Below are 26,470 nucleotides of genomic sequence, written 5' to 3'. Positions count from 1 at the left end.
AATTTGCACTTTCAATTTAGGACTCCTAGTTGCACTTTTCTCTGAAACAGCAACCCCAAAGTTCAATTTTCCTAACGTTTTACATTTGTGACCCCCATATCTTGAAATTCTTTAAATCTGGGGGCCTGAAATTGTAATAGCCAATATCTATGAGGGTCCCCTGTACACCCTGAAAATTACAGGTCATTGTGACATACAGTTTAGGAGATATGGAGGTTTGTACGCACAGAGCTATGAGGATGCAGAATGACATGCAGACTTTATACACACTGGATACATTTCACAGGCAAGAAATCCGAGCTTGTGCTATGAGATGGGGGCGGGGCTGCCTGTGTCTCCTTCACATGAAGGCTGAACTGTGTGCTCACCTCTCATCGGCAATCCTCTGAACGGATGACACAGAGCAGCCTCACTGAGATCCGTGCATCCGAGGATGAGAGCTGCCAAGAGCTGGGCGGGGTATTCAAATCAGCCGGGCGGAGCAACCGGCTAAAAACCTCTGGGGAGAACTATGGGTATTGTTTAAAACCAGCTTCTCGGGGTATCTCCTACTTGTATCATACATGGGGCATTAAAAATATGCCCCTTGTATGGTTGCCACATACGTTATACTTATAGAGCCCCCAGTCTTCTGGATAAGTCAATGAGATTGGATAGGCCTGAGTAACTGAAAGTTCTCTTTCCGCTCAGGTATGGCTGTTAATAGCAGGTCTGAGCCAAAATCAGGACATAATACAAGAAGCTGAATTACCTACTGAATATTACAGATAAACACTTTCATGCTCTTTGCCTTCAATGATCTGACATGTCTAAAATTGAAGATCACCGATCCCCTTAATCATATTACAGTGACAGCAAATTGCATACAGGACAGATATGGGCATACTGGACATTGCTGCAATATTCCTATAATGAGCGACAACACATCCTCTTACTAAAACAGTTTAAAATGTTTCTGAATGTATGATGGTATTGGATTATTGGATATGGAAATTTTAGCTGATAAGCTTGAAATTGTAAATATAGTATTTATGTATCACTAGAATATTATGACAAGTTTTAGAAATGTCAGTAACTAACTCATGCAAAGGTAAATATTTCTCCAGAACAGAGATTGGCTGAATTTGACAGAAGAGGCTTTAGGCCAGGCAAATTAACTTGCTTTGAGCAGGGCACTACATGCAAACAGCGGTAATGCATAGAAACCAATTAGGATGCACTATACTAAAGCCATACAAGATAGAACATTTACTTAATGCTCTGCTTTATTAAACCAACCTGCTTTTGTTTGGCATGGTACCACAATAATAAAGGCAGCGGATTTGAAAGAACCAAAACTTCCATAAGCTTTCAAGTCTTTTTTTTCCTGCTCCAACAAAAAGACTTCTGTCTGATAGAACACCTTGACCTTGCTGTGGTATCAGATGGAGGTCATATGAAATGAGTCGGTTTTAGGATCCTTTTATTGGTTAGGTGAAATGTTATGTCAGCAATACAATCCCCTTATATCTACCCCAAATACGAATATTGTTTGGTAGCAGCCAGTGTGCAAGATTACTAATAGCATTTATTCAAGCTAAAAAAAAAAAATTATAGGTCTTACCGCATCAAATTCAGCCTGGTCATCTTCAGGCAAATCACTTGTTTCATAGACATCTGGTTCATTCCTAGCCTAAAATAAAAAATTGGAAATCTTTCTGTGAATAAATAAAATTACATTATTCACCAGGAACTAACACAAATTCTCAAAAAGTTGCCAAAGTTACCCTAAAGCACAATAACTTTAAAGTTCTGACCAAAGGCTACAAAGTTCAAAAATGGTAATTCCCAGGTGATATTTCTATTTCTTAGGCCCAGGTTTTAATTTATTACATGTGCTTCCCAGGGCTTTATTTTTTTTTTTTTTTTATATTTCCCCTTATAGAGAGTTGTGTATGGCCCCATCTTGCAATGGCTGCAAGGTTACCACTATAGATAATGTCATTACTGAGCAGGAGAAGCACAATTTCCTGAATCCTCCCCAGGATAGAACCGTATTATCACCTCATCATCAGCTTGTGTGAGAAAATAGAAGTCATTAATGTGAACATAAACTAAAATAAAATTAGGATTTGCGATGTTTTAGGATTTTTTTGGGGACTGGTAATTGTGCCTAGGAAGCACACTAAATTGTGTAGTCCATTATGTTCATGGACTACACCTAAACAATAGTTGTGCGATTCATCCTATGTTAGGGTTCCTACAAAATGTACAATTAGAGTGAGAAAATCTAAACCTCGGATGATTAGGTCAGTGATGGGCTGCTCTGTGTTCTCCTTGATGGAGGCTCTGACATGAAAAAGCTAAACCTCCCCTACTAAGATTACCATCTTCACACAAAGACACAGAGGGGATGAAGGCATGGTATGTCCAAGTAGTGTATTACTGCATGTTTAAAATAACAGAATGATAATTATTTGTATTTTCCAGCTCGTCTTGCTGCTCTTTTATTTCTGCTCCACATTTCACCATTGTGTATTTTACATGACCAGGGTAAGGTGGTTCCAGCAACCTTTCTGTCATACATCACTGGTCTGCAAGATAAGCTGGAAAACCAAAATCTAAAGTTATAGCAAGCCTTACTGTAAAGACAAAGGAATAGAATAAATCTGCAAACACTATAGTATTTAATGAGCAATCAATCTTGTTTAAATGTTTTACATTTTTCCTGCACCTACAGCACAGAGAAGTTATAAAATTATACATTTTGTATTGCTATTCACTTTTCTAAGGTATGGTAGACTTGTGTGTGAATTTTAAAACCGGCCGACCGCAGTAGGCAGCATTAATACATCTTGATACGACATATATTATTATATTTGACTTTAGTTGTAATACATTTTTCAAGTAATGACTTTTGTTGACAAGTTGTGCTGCTGACAAGCTCCTAGTGGTAAGTTCTGCCCGATTCACTGACGGGCAGAGTCAGAACACTTCCTAGGACTCTCCATAAGCCAACGCCTAGATGCTATAATATAAAGCTTCAACCATGAGCAGGAATGATGAGATGAGTAATACTTATACAACCATCAGACAGATTGACGGCGAAAAGCTCTCAGAATTATGACAAAGCTGCTACATGTTTGCTGCTCTGAGGATCCTCACAGCACCAACTACAGAACAAAGAGTGTGTGTGGAATACAGCTAGAGATATGTAAGTGTAGAGAGACACTGGGAATAGGACTGGGCGTGGGGGCCCTCACAGTGGTCACCCTCAGCACATGTGGTCTATAATCTTATTTTTTTATTTTTAAACATTATTAGGATTTTCTACTGATGTCTACATTTTCACAACCATAGTTAACGGGGCCCTGCATAATATTATATATGAGCATAGAGTAATAATAAAACACCGAGGATTTTGTCATATATAATATGTGTGGGGGGAAATTATTATTATTATTAAACAGGATTTATATAGCGCCAACATATTACGCAGCGCTGTACATTAAAAAGAAATAACAGCTTTATTGAAGAAGTCCATTTCTAATACCTACCCTCATTATAAATATACCACAGAGCTCAGATAAGCGCTGTGTAAAATGTTGCTGCAATATAAATAGTTTTCATAACAATAATAAGGAATCAGATGGTGAATAGAATGATCAGATGCCTGTGGTCTTTCTGCAGCTGATCTTTCCCTTTACTACACAATGTTGAATGCCTTCTTTTAAAGAGGAACTAATCCCAAAATAAAAAACCACCTATAATTCCGCAGATCAGTCTATTTATCGGGAGTTTTTTTCCATCGGGTCCAGCGTCGTCCCGATGCGGACGTCCTATCTCTTCTTTCAGTTTCTTCTTGCACTGCGTGAAATCCGCTGACGAAGATTGGGAAAAAAAGACTGCCGCTCTCATAGCACAACTGACAATTGTGAGATTGGCAATTGTTTTTCCACTGATGAAAGGGCTCCTTTTGCACATGCGGGAGATCAGGGCATGTGCCAAAGAAGCAGCCAGAGCCTCCCGGGTATCCCTGGAGGCTTTGCGCTCCCATTCTGTCTTGATCACCGCAGCTGTAAGGGGCAGTGCTGCACCCTTTTTAAAAAAAAAAAAAAAAAGGGGTGTTGCACTTACAAAAAAAAAAATAAATAACATTTTTACTTTAAATTCGTTGTCTACCTTTTTATGGAAAGTAAAAATTCTGAGTTTAGGTACACTTTAATGTCAGAATCTCCACAATGGAACACAATGAGCAGCACAGAAATGACAACACTGAAACCCCAGAGACTCCTCAGTCAGGGGGAGCGGCGCCTTACATGATCTCACACTGCAGATGTACAGTATCAGGTTGTAGGTAAAGCAGGGCCAAGCATCCCACATACCAGAACTGCAAAACTACAAAAAGAATATTATCAGCATTCTGCTTGGGCACAATAAGTCTGCAGGGTTGGGAAGCAGTCATCACTCTCTTGTCATGGGGAAAACCCACTAAAAAAGGAAATAGATTTTCTAACCTGCACCATACTCCTAGCCCTGACACTGGGGAGTATACGGAGACAATCCTGCTAGAAGCATACTTCACATACTTACCTTTCCAGCAACTCTTTTTTCTAAAGTTATAACTTTACCTTCTGGCCACTTCTGGACCTCCTACTTCCCATACCCCTTCTGGCGATTCTTCCCATTGTCCCATACACGATCAGATTTATTTATTTCTGTACTGAGGCTGTTCCTCAGATTATACACTGAAAGTTCTGGGTTGAAGTTGCTGCACTTATTGGCCTCCTCCAGGTGACACTTTACAGACCTGGTGATTGGCGGCTCAGACTCCAGCATTGCATTGTGGGAGGAGGATGAGGTGACAACGCTCCTCCATAGCTGTGTGCACCAGATATTTCCATCACACAGCAGCAAGGGGGGGGATCAGTGGCTGTGGAGTTGTTCTGTTAAGAGAGACTATTACTTTGCACCTAAACCACCCGGGATTCACAATAGTGTACTGCTGATGAATCAATGACATTGCTTTATCCTGCATACAGGAATATTTAAAGCTGAACTCCAGACTAAGAGCTATCCGCTCATATAAAGTACACAGAATGGAGCTGTCACACCTATCAAATAGGGGATTTATACAGCTATACATACATTTATACATACTATAGAAGAATCAGATGAAACTGCCGAGTCCATCTCTGTGTTATTCTGCACTCTCCTACTATCAGAATGTTCCTAGCTAGTATATAAGCACTGCTGTACAACTGATTGGCTCTCTGTGCTGCTTCTCTTCCCCCAATCCAAGCTCTGCCATGTAAAGGATTGTAAGAGGTTTATATTAAAGTTCATGTACTTATTTGTTGTGCAGTGGAACAAAATAAATGGTGCACAAGCAGCAGGAGCGTATCTGGGGGCCATGGCGGTCTGCTTGTGATAGGCTACACACCATGATGTATGTCATCTTGTACTGCAGGGACAGCACACATCGCAGGGTGACAACACTGATCCAGAATAAACTAACACAAAGGCAGTGTTGTCACCGTAGGACAGGAAGTCTCAAGATGGGTTTATACCAGCAGGGCACAGAGCATCCCACAGAGGAGCAGTACCCCCTTAGCTGATCCCGTGTCACCCCTATTGAACCATAGGATGATACGAGGGGGCCCCATGGGATTATATGTGGGGCCCTTTGCTGGGCCTGGCAGGGTGGGGAAGAAGGGCCGGGCACAGACCCCTCATTTTATGAACACTCCACAATGTGGCCCCTTCCTCCCCAATACACCTCACAGAGGGCCGGCTCTGCTGGGTACTCACGATGCCGGGCAGGTCGGCGTATTTGGGATCGGCCATGTCTGTGTCGGCTGACAGGAGGGCGGCGGCTCACTGCAGCTGAGGAGAAGGGCGGAGGCACACTGCAGCAAACACCCGGCAGTCCGGCCTCAGACACCGACCGGCTGACAGCAGCGGAAGGAAGCCCCACGACAACAATGCACCCTCCGAGAAAGCGGGGCCGTTACCGAGGACCAATTACCGGCAGGGGGAACACTCGCGAGACTCGCAGAATGCAGCCACGGAGAGCATTACACCGCGGGGCTTGCTGGGAAATGTAGTTGCGGCCGCATCAACCAATCAGAGAAAACTACAGGGGAAGCGGCGGGAGTAGCGCGTCTCCTCACAGATCCCTGCACTTCCTATGGTGTAGGGTGTGTGCAGTGACTGGAGATTACACAGACATACAACTGTCTGTCTGCTTCTAAACGTCCCTCATGTCACTATAATATACGTTTTCAAATTGTTTTACAGTCCAACCAAACTTTAGTTTAAATTAGCAACCAAAATATTACACAGGTCAACATGTCATTTTCATCAGATATAATTTTACATAAGATTTGTAGTATTTTTGATGTGGATTTCAAATCTGTGTTCACTTTTTCTCTAGCATGTCTAGTTTTGTGATGCAGCTAATTATATATTGTGTGAAATTATTTATAAATAGCCTTAACATATTACAACGTTTAATTACAGTTTTCTTTTTTTAAGGTTAGAGACCGCACTAACTGCAATTAATTTCATTTGTCATCATGCCTAGAAATCGCCTTAATGATCCAAACAGTTTCTGTTATGTGTGTGGTTCATTCATGTCGAAAGCACAACGTCACCAAACTACCACAGAACTTAAAGAGATATACAAATTATATTTCGGCTGTCCACTTGGTGACCAGGATAAATCTTGGGCTCCACATGTCATCTGTACCAGTTGTTCAAACCGAATGTGTGACTGGCTAAATCGGAGTAAAGCACCAATGCAATTTGCAATCCCGATGGTGTGGAGAGAACTGCAAGACCATCTAATCGACTGCTTGTTTTGCTGCGTCAACAAAAGTGGATACTTAGGTAATACTCAGCACAAAATTGTATATCCCAGCTGTTCCCCATGATTCATTGCCAGTTCTGGTACCGCCACATGATGGACTTGCTTCTGTAGAAGGTGATGAGTAATACACTGGAGTTGCAGCCAGTTAGAACCCCGAATCATCTGATCCTGACTACTTGGCCGATGAAGATTCAGAACCAGAGACCTTTACACAAGCAGAGCTCAATGATCTTGTTCATGATCTAAATCTCTCCAAAGACAAAGTAGAACTTCTTGCTTCAAGGCTTAAACAGAAGCACTTGCTTGCAATGGGTAAAACTGTAACTCACTACAGAAAACAAAATAATACCTTGACAACGTTCTTCACTAGTGACGGCTCATGTTCCATCTGAATGGCGTATCTTCATTGATTCCTCTAAATGAAGCTTGAAAGCAGTCTTACTGCATAATGGTAATTCCAAAGCAAGTTTACCGATTGCTCATTCCGTTAACCTAAAGGAGTCCTTGAAGCAATCCAGTATAAAACACACCCGTGGAACATCTGTGGGGACCTAAAGGTCATTGGCTTGCTGATGGGAATGCAAGGAGGATTTACAAAATATTGCTGTTTCCTATGCCTGTGGGACAGCCGATCTACGGGAGACCATTCATTATGTCAAGCGTGATTGGCCACCAAGAGATACCTATAGGCCCAGAACAAGCAGTGTCAAGTTTCTGCCTCTGGTTGAGCCACATAAAATATTTCTGCCACCTCTCCATATTAAGTTAGGCTTGATGAAGAACCTTGTAAAGGCCATGGGCAAATCAAACTCCATGAGTTTTCAGTACCTTGTTGAGAAGTTTTCAAACATATGCACTGCAAAAATGAAGGACAGGATATTTATAGGGCCACAGATCAAGTCTGTTTTGCAGGATGATGTTTTCAAATAATCTCTCTCAGCAGCTGAGCTAGAGATGGATTTGAGTGGCTGTGTGAAAATTGTGGGGCACTGCTGCAAAAAAAAAAAAAAAATGGTGCATGTGTGAATATTTGTCTGTTTTAGTGTGTTAGTAACTCATTTGAATAGGCTGCCCTAATTCACCATGTACAGTGTATTACCAAGTTTGTTCATGTAGAAAGCAGGAAAACCCCTTCACCTGCAGTAAGCTCTTATGCTCTCTGTATGGAAGCAGTAGCTTATCTGCAGAGGTCCAACTTGTCTTCTTCTGAGTCAGGGCTCCCCAATAAGCAGGATGCTTGAGTATTACTGGTTCGAGATGTACAGGTATGACAATCACAGCAGATAATTGCTTCCACTCATAATAAGAACTAGTTCACACAGGTGGTAAGGTTACTTCTTTCCTATGCCTGTAAATCTCGGACACATTCTGGATGTTTCATCCTTACATCTTGCCTACACGCGCCCTAAGGGATTGAATGGGGGTAGTAGTAAATGGATGAGTACCACCCGCTATCAACTATTCAAATGTATTTGAAAAACAGGGAATTTGACAATCCCTCAAACATTCCCTGGTGGAAATTTCCAGGTCCATGTGTTTTAAAAGCAGTAACTGATTCCCACCAGAAAATTTTTGAGGGAATGTCAGATTCCCTGTTTTATAAATGCCCCCTAAGAGTGGGCATTGCAGTTTGGGTTACTTAGAAACTGGCGTTAAAATACCAGCAGCTAGAAGCCACACAGGAACCACTGTTCCCACCACTCGTGTCAACAAGCACTACAGCATGCTGGCAAGGCTCAGGCTTTTTTATGATTACGAGGAGTTGCTTTTTTAGTGCACGGTCCTTTTTACATAATGCACTGATATTTTCCAGCCTGCACAATACAGAATAGAAGAATCAGGCTGATGAAGTAATGTCTGATGCTATACAGGGGTATTCAAGAGGCTGATACTGAGTAGGAAAGGTGATGATTTATTCATAGATACAGACTTTCATTTACTTGTGCCTTTTATTCTGCCTGCAATTCAGCTTCAGCAGTATATAGGAGAGATATTTACTTACTGTACATTGACCTCTGTATTAAAAATATTATTATTAGTATTATTAATAAACAGGATTTATATAGCGCCAACATATAACGCAGCGCTGTTCAGTACTCTGTTCAGTAGCATCTATGACTGAGCACTGCTTGGCACTTCCTGCCCCATTTTATCAACTGGCACCTCTCTAATCATTAAAAAAGTTGTTATGACAGAATACTCAATATTCAGCAATATAGAAAACTCTGAAATGCCCAGCATTTTTCTGATTATATCACTAAAAGGGAACTGCTGTTTGCTTTTTGATTTTCAGGCAGAGGAAAATGAGCAAATGAGTCAAAATGATTTGCTAGTTTCCTGTTAAGCTTAGGTATGGGTGACATTGGCATCAGTGGTTTCTGTATGTTTTCCAATGGTATTAGCCCAAACCTTAATGAGAATAATTATTGGTAGGTTTGATGTACAAATGATGCATGAGGAATGAGGAACAGACGCCTCATTTAACCGGTCTGCTGTATTTTCCTAAACAAGATTTTCTGGCACAAATGGGTGAATTGCCTTTGCCTTAAGATGCTGGTCCCTTATATTAACAAACAGGTCAATTTATATTTAATTTTGTGTCAGATCCCATGTCAGGATTATTTCCAACTGTCTAAACTAGGCGAGCTTCTATAAAAAAAGTGATTGGATGAGGTAAATCTTTTTTTATTTAGAAAATTATATATATATATATATATATGATACAGCACTTTTTTTTATAAACACACGTTTATTCAGTATCACAAATTATCAAAATCATATACCAAGCAAACATAAATAACAATAAATTGTGAAATTCATAGAGCGGCTCCTTAAGAAATCCACTGGCTGCATTATGACGGGGTAATCATTTTATTGTATGAATATACGTGAAGAGGAGTAAGGAGTTCTTATCACACACAATTCTGTATTGCACTTTTAATATTTTTAATTATCTGAATCCGTACAGAAGTAGCAGCTAAGGTTTAGGTAGCTTGGTTAATGTTTATACATTACTACATAATTATAAAAAAAATGCACTTTGCTTAAAATTTGTAAAAATCAATAATAAAGGTCTGACTGCTGCACTCAATGACTTTTTCCCCTCTGCCACCCAGCAGTGGTAAACTTCTCATCCAGTTTTTTCTTATTAGAGGTCCTTACTCCTCTAGTCACTGCTATACCATACAAACATACACAGATAAGTCCTGTATCAGTAGCCATTTCTTTGCTTCAAGCATGTTTTTCATTGCCATACAAATCTATGGTGATGCCATAGATGAAGCAGGTCCCAATTATGAATCAGACTCTCTCATACGCTTATAGAATGTTATCGGATGCAGAGGCACAATCAACCCCTAGATTTGTTTTTAAATCGGAGGAAGACTTGGGTGTTTCATTCACGGATGAATAAAGAGATATGATGCTCAAAAGGCTGCTATCAGTAACAATTACCAAGAGATGAACTACAAACTGCTGACCCGCTGGTACAGAACACCCACTAAGCTCACGAAAATTTACCCTCACACCGATGATAAGTGTTGGAGATGTAAGGCTGCTCCAGGCACACCTCTGCGCATTTTTTTTTAGCTGAAATTATACTCAAACTCACGGGCACTGACATAACGAATAGAGCAGAGTTGGGTCTTCTTCATGTCTCCAATATGTCAAGAAAAAGGTATAAACATTCACTTTTGCGGCATTTGCTTAATGCTGCCAAGGCTTGTATACCAGCATGTTGGAAGCAGGAGTAGGCCCCCAATGGCTGAGAAGAGTGCAAGACATCTAGAGCATGGAAGAAGTATTGACACTAGGTACTAAAAAGACCAACAATTTCTCCTGAACCTAGTTTTACTGGATTCAGTATTGTACAACTCCAGAATTTGGTATACTGCTACCTCAAACCACAACCGGGTGAACTGGTTGATCCAAGACACCTTTGTGTTAAATATGATGATTTCCACTACTAGCTCTGTAATATGTGATCTTAGTGAGTTGGTTTAAAAGCCAAAATCACGTGGTATAATAAAGGTGGCAGAAGTGTAGAATCTGATATTGATTTGGATCCATGGTTCTGTCAATTTAAAGCATACTGTAACCAAAACCGAAAACTGAAGGATTATATATGTTTTATTATTGGTGTGCATGTATGTTAAGCAGCGTGTATTACATAGAGGCCTCATTACTTTCCTTGACAATGCATTAATTTACTTTTCTATACAGAAGTACAGAGCCATCTTTGTATAGGCACTATGTTGGACTCTACTCCCTGGTCTGGAATGCTGGTTTAGGTATGACAAATTCAAACAAATAAACGAGACTATATTACATCATAGACATCATTTCAGCCCAAGCAAAGTCACCTGAAAGAAACTCAAGTACTGCTTTCCAATGGTAAAAGATTAAACAGCTCTAATTTAAGGTGGTGAAAACATAAATACACTGTGGCTGCCCTATGTATAAAAGGAATAAAATGTGACACAATAATAGTTTGATTCTAATGCCAGCTTTCCAAAATTGTTAATAATTATTTTTGATCACAGTCGTCTTTACAGAGGTGTAACAATTTTTTCAGGACCACATCACCAACCAATATTGGTGTGAACACATACAATGAATTTATGTTACACCTCTCTGAATAAAGAATGTAACATTTATAACAACTGGATCACATTTCCCAGATAAAAAGCAATTATAACTACAATAATGTCCCCAATATTTCTATTTTATATTCTCTTGAATCAGACCATGCACTAGATATGCTACTGCTACTTTAAATTTACAGAAGAATACATTCTTTTAAAATAATATGTCTTTTCCAATTAGTGGTCTATATCTGGTAGACAGATCTGCTAGATCAGAAGTCACATTGATGCATGTTGCTTCGGGCAGTGTGGACTTCATTTTCATTCTATCCATAATAATGCTCAAAGTCTCTCTGGCTAGCTGTCACATCTAATAAACTGAGCTGTTTCTTGCTTTGCAGCTAATTTACTAAAGAATCCATGTTCACGCTAGCCTTTGTTCTCTTCAATAACCAACCAGGTTGAGAGCAAGTTTCTTTTTATTTTAATTCCCCTGGAACTGCTTGGGTGTTTGAAGCAAGTATAGTCTTGGATAATACCTTCTACTTTTCATATATCAGCCTGTCTGAGTATGGCAGATAAAATTGTTCAAGGGTCAGTGAAGTCATAGCTGATATTTGACTTTAAAGTAGCTCCTGCAGACAGCCTAATACATATATATTTTCTTATATCTCAAATACTCCAGTGGAGAGACCTTTGGTCTCATCTCTTTTGGCCACTACAGTGGGTCATACTGTGAGTGTTGTTTTTAATTTCATTGTATTTTTATTAAAGGTTCTCAAAAAGAGAACAGATACATACAGATAATATAAGTAAGGGGAAGAACTGACATAAAAAGCCATAAACCAAGTAGGTTGGGGACAAAATAACATAAAGCTGAGTTACACCAGTAGAATAGTTTAACAGATGTCCTGAAGAGCAGTAGCATTGATTGTGTAAAACAAGACAAGGGAAGGAGAAAGTAAAACCAATATATTATGTCCATTAGTACATTATAAACTAAAATCATCACAGTGTTTTTTAAACTAATTTTATGTTATGAGTAAAGAAAAGGAGGAGTGTGAACACATCTATGTTCAGAATTGCTCCCCCCTTGCAAAACTGAATATAGATGGGAGATCCCAACCAGTTTCTGAAAATCCACCTTAAAAGAAAATATCAGTACAATAATACATACAGCAATAGTGTAATATACTACTAATATTTAATGTACTGTTTTTGTGGGTATGTGTCAGAGAAGACGTTTTTCATGCTCAAATTGTGTACTTGAAATTTTTTTTTTTTTTTTTAAATCAAAACAATAATCTAAATATGGTTACAGGTCCACTCACTCCTTATCTAAAATCAATTGATTTAATGATAATTCAGTTCTAAAACCTGGGATGGGAAATCAGGACTTATGTGTCCTCTCAATCATCAGTATTCACAATTCAGGCAGTCCATGGAAAAAGAGCAAAGTCAAACGTAGCTCACCTGTGCAATGTTTTGTTTGCCATTCTGCAGGTAAATCAGATGATTCTCAGATTCATGCATTCTATTCTGATCACAACTTATGTGCACAGATTCCACATTTAAATGCGCAGGTTTGTTTAATGCAGCACAGCCCACAGAGATTAATGGCAGCCGTCACATACTTCCCAGTGATCATACAGATGTAAAGGGCATTAAACCATGGGTTTGCTTTATGCTCTGTGTGAATGGCCCAAAACATTCTCGTTACCTAAATGTGTAATACTAGGTAGAGGATTATTTATGAAATTAAACCAGGTAGGCAACAGGCTCATTGCATATCTCAAGTTCGGCATCTATTATATTTAAACATGTATTGAACCATAAAGCATTTATCCTGGCCTGAAGATAAAGAATATTAATGCCATGCCATGTACAAATGGTAACAAATGGCAATAGGAGAAATCATGGGAACCAGGTGGAGGAGAGTGAGGCAGGAATACAGGGTAACAACAAGCATCAGGAGAGGAATAGGACCAAGGCAGGTAGACAATCAAACAGGTACAAGAAGAAACTGGTTTTAGATAAAAATTCAAACGCAAGGAAAACACAGCACTGTGACTATATAGTCTCCCAGCAGAAAGCCTCTGACCTTGGTTAATTACATTTTGCTGGCCACGAGAAGTGACAGACCTGATGGTGGACAGAACAATTGCACTATTCCTATCAATGAATCATAGTACTACCAGCATATCACTGATATACCCATTCTAAATGTAAGCCTGTCATCACTGGGTCACTCTGTATAGTAAATACATTATCATAAAAAAGGGGTTCAAACTTTTCCATCGGCCCATTAAATGAGATACCAATTCCTCCCTCCTCCTTGGCTGATAGTGAAAGTATTCCACATTTCCAGGTGTATGGGGTACCTGCTCCCCCTCTGCATACAATGATCTCTGCCACTAGTTCCTACATGATTACAGGAAGTATAAACATAACGCAGATGGGGGAACAGGTGTTTAATCCTGTTCAATACCTGCAGTGGTCATGGAGAAGAGAAGCAAAACACGAAGAAATGGGTTGACAAAAAGATGAGTATGTTTTTTACAGGTATGGTTTACCATACATAGAGACTTTGTACTAACTGGGTCAGTTTAAGGAAACACAACTGAAATAAATAGCTAATAAATAGTATAAAATCAATATGTAATATACGAGGGGGTGCTGAGAAGTTCCTGGCTTTGCCCCCTTCCAGATGAAATAGAAAAATGAGTATGGGGGCATATGACAGACTGATATCTTAGTATGTAACTGCAAATATCAGGTCTTTGCGATTCTTAAAACTGTTTTCTTTGTTTTAGTGAGAAGCTGTGATGGCAGAGGCACAAGCAAGTTTCACGTCGTTGGAGTTACGGGCCGGCATAAAGTTTTTGTTTCTCCAGGGAAAGTCAGCAAAGGACATTCACACTGAGATGTCACAAACACTGGGGGAGAAGTGTCCTTCCTACAGCACTGTCAAAACCTGGATATCTCGTTTCAGGACCGGGCATTTCACCCTTGAAGATGAGCCCCACAGTGGGCGCCCCCCAACCTCAACTGACCCGGCAACCTGCAGTGCTGTCCATGAGCTGATTATTTAGGACCGGCGAATAACCGCAAAAAAGATAACCCAGATACTTGACATCTACCGGGAGTTGGGTTTGTTATCACCACTATCCTAGACATTCGCAAGCTTTCAGCGAAGTGGGTGCCGAAATGTTTGAACAGTGATCAGAAGAAGGAACGAGTTGAAGTATCCAAAGCCATTTTGGCCCATTTTGAAGCTGCACAGGACATTTTGGCTAGGTTAGTGACTGTGGATGAAACCTGGCTCCACATCTATGATCCTGAAACCAAGGAACAGTCAAAGGAATGACGGCATAGCGGGTCCCCGTGGCCGAAGAAGTTCCGAACACAGAAATCAGCCAAAAAAGTCATGGCGTCTGTTTTCTGGGACAAAGACGGTATTCTGTTGGTGGACTACCTACCTCAGGGCTCCGGTATCACTGGACAGTGACACTAACCTCCTGGACTAACTGAAGGAGGCAATTAAGACGAAACAATGTGGAAAGTTGACCAAAGGGATCCTTTTTTTGCAGGGCAATGCACCTGCACACACGTCCAACATTGTGGCTGCCAAATTTAACACCCTGGGTTTCCTATTGGTCCACCGTTCCCCCTACTCACCTGACCTGGCCCCTTCGGAATATTATATGTTCTGCAACGTTTTGAGGACATTTCTGATGTCAAAAATGCTGTTGAAAGCTGGTTTGCGGCCCAGCCAAAGAACTTTTATTTGAACAATCTAGAAAAGCTGCAACTACGCTGTACCAAGTGCATCAGTCTCAGGGGGGAATATGTTGAATAAATGTGTTATTTCATAACTCTGGTTCTCTTCTTTCTGGGGAAGGCCAGGAACTTCTCAACACCCCTCGTAATATAAAAGCAATTCATCTCATGGCTGGTACACAAAGGCAAATTTTAACTTCTGATCCTATTTAAGATCCAATAAACAAATTCTAGTAACAAATAGTTAAGACATGTTGATAAATATTGATTCAAAGTACACAGTATTGCATAAAAAAACTTTCTGATGTGAAATTCTGATCACATTTTCACCATATTTTAATTTTAAGGGCAGAATCTTTTGCATTTGTGTGCAAGGCTTTACATTTTCTGACAGTCCAACGACCACAAAGTCCAAAAACACAAAAGTTTATATGTATTGATCAGTAAAGAATGAAGAATGTAAAGCCCACTGGAGAAGGGACTGGTGACAGTGATTAAACCTTTTTTTGAAAGCTGATTGTGATAATAAAAACAACAAACTAAACCCATGAAGTAGATAACAGCTATGCATGCTGCCAGAAAGAAAAAAACATTGATCTTTTTGGATGCTAAAAGGCCTCCTAAAATTATTTATATGATGTCCTCACCAAGTTTCACTTTACAGGAAGCATAATACAAGCCACTAAATCAATGTCTTCCAACTCTTATGTTAAAACATTGATGGTTAACATTTTTTCAAAACCCCTTGAAGGTTTTAATGAGGATGTCCCTGTTTTTGACAATAAAGGTCGTGTAAGCTAAAGTAACAAACCAATAAAGCCAAAACCTTTTTGTTTTTGTATTGGAAAACGTTAATGTTATTAAATATTTATACTTACAGTAAACATCATTTTTATAATAATCCTTATTGTATAAAGAATCTAAGGCAACGTGCACACATCAGATGATTCTTGTCCGATAATCACCTTAGGGCTGAAATCTGATGAAAATCTGCCGTGTGTACAGCGCTCATTGTTCTGTCGTCTGTCCTAGCGGATTCACAGACGACGAATGAGGAACGATCGTAATAGAAGAGAAGGGGAGAGAGCACAGCAAGGTGTGGCTCCATCGTTCTCCCCCTCTCTTCTCCATAGAGCAGAACGGCGATGTATGTGAAGCACTCGTTCAGTCATTGTTCAGTGTTCCTTTCCAACAACATTTATTGCCTATTATTGCCTACGTTCATTCTAATGTGTATTTAGCTAAGAGTTCAACTTTATGATTCCAGGTGGATAATAATTCTTTTTTCAAAATAAAGGTCTTCTGAGTTGCTCAGCCATTAGTTTGTGTATAATAATTCCCCAGCATCTAGCCATTGATTGTTAGGCTGGACTAAGCATAAAATTGTAACTATATCTAAAAATTTCAAAAAATGCGGCCAGGCAGGTATGCCTATTTTTTTGCAGATGAGACCTCTATTTTTTAAAATAAATTTACCTGTACATGTTCTTTTGCAGGTGCCGCCATCTTCTTCTTCTCCTCTAGGTTTCCTGATCTTCGATCATTCTGATTGGACAGGCTGGGATGACGTAACTTCCACGCATGCGTGCAGGAGGTCATTCAGTCCCAGCATCATTTTTAAAATAAAACATGAAGATGCATATGCATTACAGAGATTTACTGAATATATTTTTGTTTTATGAACTTATATAAACACTTTGATAGACAACTTTACAAAGGTGGAATCCTTTTAGGAAAAACTTATGGTAAAAGTTAACAGAATAAACAGGCATGATATATAAATAAGAACAGACCCCTCCCACAGCAGTAAAGTGAAGTGTATCGATGATCATTCAATTATGTGAAAAATATAGAATTGCTCCCAGTGCGCCAGAGGATTTTCCATAGTATGGAGTTCTAGACATGTACTGTGTGAGACACTCCATTTTCTGCTGCATTGATGAGAAAATAAACTAACTTTCCAAGAGATTTACTTCTCTTAACCTACCAGGTTTCCTATGTGATTTGGTATGCCTATATTTTCCCCGTTCTTAACAGCTCAATTTTACATCATGAGAAACAATTCTCAATGCTTTTCCATGATATTTTATGACCTTTACATTATTTTAGAGTTTGGGGGGACAGAAGAAGCTGTTGGTACTATATTTGTTTGTAGCAGTTTTTCCAGAGATAATGAGAACATTATTTATTATCATGGTCATGGTTATTCCATAGCTGTGCTTTATGTATTGTCATTAGTTTCCTGGAAAAAACACTTGACCTCTGTCATAATGAAGGATTAGGAACCAGGTACAAAACTCCTTGTTATCATCAAAATTACTGGACTATTAAAATTACCTCCAAAAGGAGAGTGTTGAATTACCATTGCAGCTTGCATTATGCTATATTCTTTCACTTGTATTAAAAAAAAAAATTTGAACATTAGCCAAAATTAGGTAAGGCTGAATCGCCATTACAATGACTCTCAGCAACGTACACTCTTACAGTAACATTCAGCCCATGGTTACACTATGTTTACATATTATTGGCAGCTCCCTCTCCTTTCTCGGAGAGCATAGCATATATCATTTAGGGCCTCTAAACTTGTTACATTTCTGTCCCTGAAAAAGATGTTGTGATTATTTCTAGTGAAACTAGAACAAATGAGCTCTTTTTGCACAGGGCTTTTCACTTCTTTTGAGGGGGGGGGGGGGGGATAGGAGGAACCTCACTTCATCCTCCTCCATAGGAAATTTCAGTGGTTGTCCACTGTTGGTTGTTTAGTGATCCGCCTATACAGAGCTTTGGATTTGTTAGATCTGCATGTTCACCTCTGACATAATTTGACATTTGTATCAGTTAAGGTCTAAGCAGTGACTGTATTGCTGTCGGGGACAAGAATAAGTTAAGAGCAAGAAGGGGAGACAAGGTAAAATTATCTGGTCTCAAAGACTGATTTTCTCATTGGCTCCAATGTAATTAGTTCTTCTCATTTTCTTAGAACATCATCAGTGGAAATTAACAAGTTGGTTTAATGAAATGTAAAATGACCATGGTTATAATTAAATGTATTGACAATAATACGCATTTAGCTACACTCTAAAAACACCAGTTTATGAAAATATTGCTACAGAGTAATGTAGCCCTAAGGCCTGCTCAGTAAACCTAACCAACAAATGTCAAACACATCTGCTCAGGGCTTCAGTTGTTCACCTAGGTTTTCTTCATCAAGAGAAAAGGCCTGTAGACCCTTTGTGAAGGGATATACACACAGTACTGACCAGATCCATTGCAGGTTTTATGGCTCACCTAGCTTCACTGATGAAAGCATATTCTCTCCAGCCTTGAAGAGCTTTAATAAATCAAGCTCATAGTCTCAGGTACTAGCACTGGCTTTAAGAAGCAGGTCTGCTTACTGGACATGTGAGGATAACACTTTCAAAGAGAAAGCATCATGAAAAGGGAAGCATATTGGAAGGGTATTTTGCAGGTATTCTGCATCAGATTAAGGAATGCTGGGTTGGCTTTTAGAAAAAAATTGTCACTTTGATAAGACTCATCAATTTTACAGAGTCCCTTTAACCCCCCTAGCGTTCTAATTCTGTAATTTTTTGATGCAAAAAGTGATCCTATTTACCGCTTTTTGCAATTTTTCCGGCCCCGAGTCACACTCGGGAACACCCCTTAGGGGGTTAATCAAGGGTGTCAAACTCTGGCCCGAGGGCCAAATCTGGCCCACAACCTCCTTTTTTTGGCCCCCAAAGGAATCCTAAATATGAACTGCAGCTGGCCCTCTGCTGCAATGAAATAGTGCCGCTACTACAATTCCCGGCATCACTCCAGTCTACAGACCAGTGGGCTGGGCTCTCTGTGTATGCGTGGCCCTGCATTAGATTGTTTTATAGACCCAAGTAATTCTGGGAATTTTAGTAGCAGCTATTTCAATGAAGAGGGAGTTTTAGCGGCGGGTCACTCATAAGATTTAGCCCCACATTGGCCTTGTCTGGCATTTCCAGCGCTCCCCCTCAGCTGTACTTTTCCTTGCTACTCCAAGGCATGGACTTGAATGGTTGGATATTCATAGAAGAATATTGTTATTATTATTGTTAGCCTGTGCGAAAAGGTTACCATTGAAATTTAACTCAAAAGGCTACAAATAGAGAAAGAGGTATAAGATGTTTTCTTAAATAAAATTTAAAAACAAAATGTTATGTCTCTTACTCTATTATAAGCTTGTTCCAGATTGAATGTGAAGCAAAACCTCTTTGTTTCCACATGAAAAGGGTTTATATATAATGAGAAATGAGAAACTTCCTACATTTTTTCAATAAATTTCAAGGTTGGCCCGCGGCTTTGTCTGTTTTTAATTTTGGCCCTCTGTGTATTTGACACCCTTGCTTTATTGTGTAAATGGTCATTTGTGTCCAGGGACACAGTGGACAGCACAGCCCACCTAATCCTGCATTAAGGTTCTTAGAAAAATGCAAAAAATACACAAAAATAATCATAGTAAAAGTGTTCTTGCAAACATTTTATATTTCTGACTGAGATGAGTCAAGATATAATGATCTAGTTGAGAATCTTCAGGTCCATGTGTTTTCAATGACAATCACCTAAATGTGTAAATGCTAATGATTATTAAAAAAAAATAATAAATCACAATTTACCAAACAAAGTGTCACAAAGCTGAAAATAACTCTTTAGTGATACATCCCATTACAATGTATATGTTGTATTATCTTCTATATGTGTATTCTGCAATATAACAAAATGAGCAACCAGCAATATGTCTCAGATCTGATGTCATATTCTGGAGAAATACGTCATGACTATGAATGCAATTTACTAGTCTGTAATAATAAATCACCCAAAAACCATATTATGCCGAAAACAGAGGCGCTCTTAAAGTAGCAGAGGAGGGTGCAGTGGTGAGCTTCCACCTTAAAAGTCCGTTCCACCTTAAGAGCTTGTGCTTGTAGCAGGGAATGATTAAGCAGTGTAGCAGAGGCGCAGCGCAGACTGGTGGCTTCATCTCTGCACCACTCACCAAGGCTCCTTCCATTGTCGTCTATACATGTCCATCGCTCAGCCCACTGGACCGGCAAAGCAGAACTTCTCAGCAGAACCTACCGCATGCAGATGAGAGCTGCCAGCCGGCTGGACACCTCGGCCAGCCTCCTCCATCATCCCCAGCAGCAGCACAGTGTTTTCTTCCAGCATCTTCCATCCTTCCATAGCTGCACTCCCTGACAGCTGGATCTACTGATCTACCATTGGGATCCACTCTAGCTGCAGCCCAACCTGCCATCCTCTGCCACTACCCATCCATCACCCCAACCAGCTCCAGGAAAACTCAGTGCCACCCCATCATGGCTGAAACCTCAGAGTGCAGCATTAAGGTCCTGTGCAGATTTCGCCCTTTAAATCAGGCGGAGGTTCATAGAGGAGACAAGTATCTGCCTGTTTTCCAGGGGGACGACTGTGTGGTTGTTGGGGTGAGTGATTATTTTATTAGGGGGTGCAAGGGTTCAATAACACAACCATTATTTGCATGATAATAAAGAAATGGGGGATGCATGGGCTTGGAAATCAAATGGTAATTGTACTGCTATGTTAAAGCCATGCACAATAGTAAAGGTGGCCCCTCCCTGGATCAGGGTAGCTGGGGTCCATTCTATGCAGGGTGTGGCACAGTCCTCTATATATCTGTCTTATGGGGGCATACACACTGCTGTGTACTAGATGCCACATACAGGAATGGCCTGCCACCATGGCCCCCTCCCTATTCCCATCACAGGGTCTGCATTGCGCTACACTGCCTTTTAAATGCAATTACTGCTTCCCAATGTTTATGCCACAATATGGGTGCAGCAATACTTCATCTGTATCCCCCAATAGAATTTCATTTCTGGAAAGGGTTGTGTTGTGGTTTTGCCAAAGTCGTGTTGTATAGGGAAAAAATACACAGAAGAAGCATAATATGTCTAATCCATCTATCTATCTATCTATCTATCTATCTATCTATCTATCTATCTATCTATCTATCCATTATCTATCTATCTATCCATTATCTATCTATCTATCTATCTATCTATCTATCTATCTATCTATCCATTATCTATCTATTCATCTATTCATTCATCTATTCATTGCATCTATCTATCTATCTATCTATCTATCTATCTATCTATCTATCTATCTATCTATCTATCTATTGTAGCAATATATTTTGTAAATCAATCTATTATTCTACTCTATTTATCTCTCTCTATCTTACAATCTCTACATCTCTATCATCTATTTTACGTTCTTTAATTTTCTTATTCTTTCTACATTTCTCAATACAACAACGAGTCTATTTTTGTCTTTATCTGGGATTTTTTCACCCAGGTGTTCTGGCTGTTTACATCAGATCTCCATTTTCCACCTGCCAATGCTTTTCTATGCATGGATGCCACTCTTCTGGGAATTTGCTTTCATCCTCCACCAAGCCCTCCCAATCTTTCCTGCTCATTTGTCTTCACTTTTTGTCACTTTCCTGATCATAGGCCGGGTCCATTTGTGGTCCTCTATGTATCATCCTTGTAGTGATGTCACACCCTGCCTCTGGAGTATTTATGTAATTGCAGCATCATTATTTACCAGCTACACTCCACAAATGTAGGTCATTCCTGTACTTACTATTCTATGGTAACAAGATAGGGATTTTATAAAGATTTTTTTCTGATCTGCTTTTATTATATTATCTAAACATTCAATGTATTCATGGTATAACGATCTACAGAACACAGACATAATGCTAACTTACCCAAGGTCACAGTGACATGACATCTTGGACTTATCCAAGGTCACAGTAATATGACATTACACTGTGTATTTTTCTGGGGAATGGACCTACCTCAGCCTCCAGGGAGTGGCCCAGCACAGGGCTTCTAAATGATGGAAAACTTTTCCGTAGGTAACACATTTGTAGAGTTTAGAGTCCAGAGTATAAACGCCCAAAACACTATTTAGGGTATTAGAACTAATCACAATTTGCAGATGTTTTCTTAAATCTGCTGTACGATGGAATCACTTACATGCAGTACAGACAAATAGGACAAAGTGATTCTCCCTTTATCTATGAACTACTTAATCACCATAGGTTGCAGGTTCTATCCTTTTCGTACCTCCTTCTGAGTAAGTACCACCTTTTTTGCCAACCCTGTCCACATGCGTATTATAAAGTACTGGGAAATACAGTGACTAGATTCCTATCTGAATGTTTATGATATAAAAAAATATACACAAATATACAACGGCACCATTACATTTTATTGGAACCAATGCAGTCACACTTGACACTGCATTAAATATTATAGGAAAGGAATATGTCATTAATTGGCTAAGATGACATCAGCATGTATCCAGTGTTACCGTCGTTACCTGGCACACAAAGTAATCATAATTAAAGGGAACTTGTTAGAATGAAAATATTAAAAGCCATCATAACTGACTTGATTTTTGAACGTGCATTACCTTGGATCAATACCTAATAAGTCATCATTCTGAAACAGGTATACTTGTTCAGAGTTAGTGACTCACTAGATAATGGAAAAAGTGTGAAATGATTAAAAAGGTTAACAATAGAAGCTCCCATATTTTTATCCTGATAGGGTATGCTTATAATTTAATATTTTATGATCTTACCTTTGGGAACGTTCTGTAGTCCAAGGGTGTACAAAAACCATAGCACACCATGTTACTACTATATGGCCCAGAAGAATAGGGACTGACTCGTATGTAGACATTATGTTGCCCAAGGAATTATTATAGCTTCTAGTATATGCTGCACTGCTTGTATCAGATTATTAATTTAGTAAAATCCCCTGTTTTCATTATACTAAAAAATGGCCTAATATCTACTAAACTACAAAAATGTCTTACCATTTTTTACACCTCCTGCCCACAACAGTCCCCTTTCCCACAAATGCCTGGAAGTGGTCAAAAGAGATAAACAGAAAATTATGATTTGTAAACTTTTAAATGTTTAGGCCCCTTTAGAGACCCCTTTATTGCTGTTCTCCAGGCACTGATAGGCACTCGGGCACTGATTCATCCATCAATGTCTGGCTACATAGTTACATATTTATAGGTAGCTGTAGTATTTGCCTACTACATTTAAAGAAAAGTAATGTAATCATAATTTGGGAACTATTATATGATTGCTATAAAAGCAGACAATAATCTGTCTTGTAAGAAGTATTGCCTTGGAGATGGAGACAAGGCAAAACAGTGGGGGTTTAATGGTGGCAGGTTCGTAAAAGTGAATGTTTGGCTGTTTGTGTTTAGCCTTTGCATGGGGAAGGGAAGCAGTTTGAAGACATCTCCCAGTACCAGTTTATCGAGGGAATACAGAAACAATCAGGAAACATTTTACAAAAAATAAGACTTTCATTGTATACTTTGGGTGCCTCATAGACTTTCCATTAGAGCAGGATCATTCACAAGGCAACCTAAAGGTCTAAAAGCCAAGCTACAACCTTCATGCTCTTGCTGTTAACCAGTGGGATTGCTGTGCCAGCATAGACAATACCAATGCTGGTACACTTAGTTCTGTTAAAGCTGGTAGCAGCTAATTTTCATGGGTAGGCCATATCCAGTTCAGAGGGACCTATACTTGTGAGCAAAAAGCATTCTGTTGCTTGTAATCTATAAAGCTGACACCCGTGAGCTTCCTAATTTTTCCACCTAACGAACAGAACTTATCTTCAAAGTGCTGTCACATTTCAGGATTCTGTTCTTAGACATTATAATGGTGTGGCAAAACCAAATTCTCTCTGAGCTATATGTCAGGGCCCATTAATACCAGGTCAGTCAATTGGAGTGCATTGAACACAGATGCAAGTGTGTTAATGAATGTAGCTTTTAGGAAACGATTCATTTAAAATGACTACCTAATGCACTACCAAAATGAAAATTGAAAATGAAAATCACAGCTGCAGCATTTCCATTAGCATAGTGCAGTGCATGGTGTTGCATTGTCACACATTTTGATGTATTGCAGCAGATACTTTGGAGTCCTATTCACAATAAATTGCACCACAGCACACCATAATTATTGCAATGAAGTGGTAAACACAGGCCTATAATTTTCTCTTCACACAATAAAAATACAAAGAAAGGGAAACCTTACTCAACATATTATATAAAACTAAAATACAACAGGGAATATTATTTTTTTTTATTAAACTTTTTTTCCCAGTAGAGGCTAGGAAAACCAGAGTGCCAGAATGTACCATATCTAAATTTATAAACTTTGCACTAAACAAAGTCAATCTTTACAAGGAGTCATTTTTGATAAATAACTGTGGACTCAATTTAAAAAGAATATTTGTGATTATTATGATAACATTAGCAACATGGCACTTGTGAATTAAAGCTTAACCCCTGAATAAAGGTCTTGTGTCACTCAATCTTCCCTGTCACCTACAGTCCATTAATCATTATATTTTGGTTAAATCATAAAGTAATTAACAGAAGTCTAAGAATGTGACATCATAACTCAGAATTAGTTCTTTGGAATGTTCTGGAGCAGGGAAGATGGACCAATAAAGAGGAGGAGGCAGATCTGAGAGCAATGACATAGGAGTTCTCTTCTCCATTGTCACCAATGCTCTAGCTCAAACACTTAATTCTCTCACTTTCTCTAATAAGTATGCCAAACATAGATAAGTTGTCTTGGTGTAAATAGTTAGCATTCCTCCCCAGTATATATAGGGTTTTATGATTGAGTCTAAACTCCAAAATTTTAAAGGTTGTAAAATTTAAGCCCTGCTTAAAAATCCATAACTTCCCTTCCCTTGTCTTATATATGCTGGGAAGAGTTAGAGGTAGGTAAGATGGGCTCAGATGATCATCTCATATCCTAAGCTATTAATGTGATGTGTGTGCCTGGCTCCAGTTAATGTTTTAAACATTATTACAGTCTGTTTATAAAGCAGTTACCTTGCCATTCACCAAACATTCCTTGCCTGCAGAAAGATATGGGCCTAGAAGTTTCTCCACCAAAGAATGTTTGGTGAATGTAAGATTCACTGCTTTATAGATAGACCTTTTTGAGTTTCACATTGCTGGGAGAGATAAAAAGAGAGAGGATGGAACTGTATTCAAGGACATTGGAGGATAAACCAGCGTTGTTGCATATCACTTTGTGGATGACAAAACAGGATGTATTCATTGTATTTGGGGTATAACAATGGTTATAAGTACTATATATATATATATATATATATATATATATATATATATATTTGCGCAGTATAATATTAGGAGACGTAATACCACAGTGGGTAATGGTGTGTATGAATGTATATATATATTGCTTTGAAATAATTTTTTGTATACTGCAGGTTGCACTGTATTTGTAGATTGTGTTATTGATTAGTATTTTTACACACATAGGTACCACTGTTTGTTTTGTGATATGATAAAATCTCAGTCAGTGTATGATTTTCTTATAGAAATCTGGAAATCATTTTGAATATATGGTAAAATATAAGCTCCCCTATAATGAGATTCCATATAGCTTGTTTATTTTTAGCTATTTCTGTGGCCTTATGGAGATAGGTAGTTTTGTAGGGTCTGCATTTAAATGATTTTTATTATACCATAATTATTGTTGTATCATGTGTATGTTCCTGGTTCTCTAGACAATGCTTTTTAAGTATATTAGTATATATATATATATATCAATTATATTACATTACTATCTTATATTTTATAGATTGTATATTTTATTATGAGGAATACAATCTGTCACCTGAAGTGTAGCTATTGTTCTTAAAGGAAATTTCCTTGTGCGTATATATATAAAATTTAATAAGATATGTAACATTTATGAAATGTAAGAGCTTTCTGCAATTTCTGAATGCACAGTATAAGAGGAGACAATTTTGCAAAGGATTATACAACAGGATTTTCTCCACATGCCATTTTTCATTAAAACTTTGCAGAACTATATTAGCATCAGTTCTACTGACAATTCAGATTACGTTACCACTGTAAAGGGGGAAAAAAGAGAGCCGATCTCACTGCGCATGCATGAGATTGGCTGCTCTATCCCTTTAGTGGAAAAAATGCATTTCTGCGCATGCTCCAAGCAGAGCCTCCTGGGATGTGGGACGTAGGTATCCCAGGAAGCTCTGCGCTCCCCATCGCCACAGCAATCAAGACTTAAAGTGTCGGTATTGCACCCTTACAAAAAATAAATAAATAAATTCAATTTTTACTTTACATT

General features: G+C 38.9%; 2 protein-coding genes across 3 annotated transcripts in view; one reads left to right on the top strand and one right to left on the bottom strand.

Annotated features, from left to right (window-relative positions):
- The window catches only part of DCTN2 (dynactin subunit 2), a gene marked incomplete in the record, with an annotated part of 20,099 nt that extends 14,029 nt beyond the window's left edge, over positions 1 to 6,070 (bottom strand). The window contains 2 exon segments of the mRNA XM_072407389.1: positions 1,604 to 1,672; positions 5,791 to 6,070. Coding sequence (XP_072263490.1) covers positions 1,604 to 1,672; positions 5,791 to 5,826 — 105 coding nt within the window.
- Positions 6,071 to 20,164: 14,094 nt separating this feature from the next.
- KIF5A (kinesin family member 5A) overlaps positions 20,165 to 26,470 on the top strand; it is a gene marked incomplete in the record, with an annotated part of 86,174 nt that continues 79,868 nt past the window's right edge. For both annotated transcript variants that reach the window (XM_072407377.1, XM_072407368.1), the window contains 1 exon segment: positions 20,165 to 20,687. In XM_072407377.1, coding sequence (XP_072263478.1) covers positions 20,562 to 20,687 — 126 coding nt within the window.

The sequence above is a fragment of the Pyxicephalus adspersus genome, chromosome 1 (assembly GCF_032062135.1).
Source record: "Pyxicephalus adspersus chromosome 1, UCB_Pads_2.0, whole genome shotgun sequence".
NCBI lineage: Eukaryota > Metazoa > Chordata > Amphibia > Anura > Pyxicephalidae > Pyxicephalus > Pyxicephalus adspersus.
This window is presented reverse-complemented; position numbering and strand designations above follow the sequence as displayed.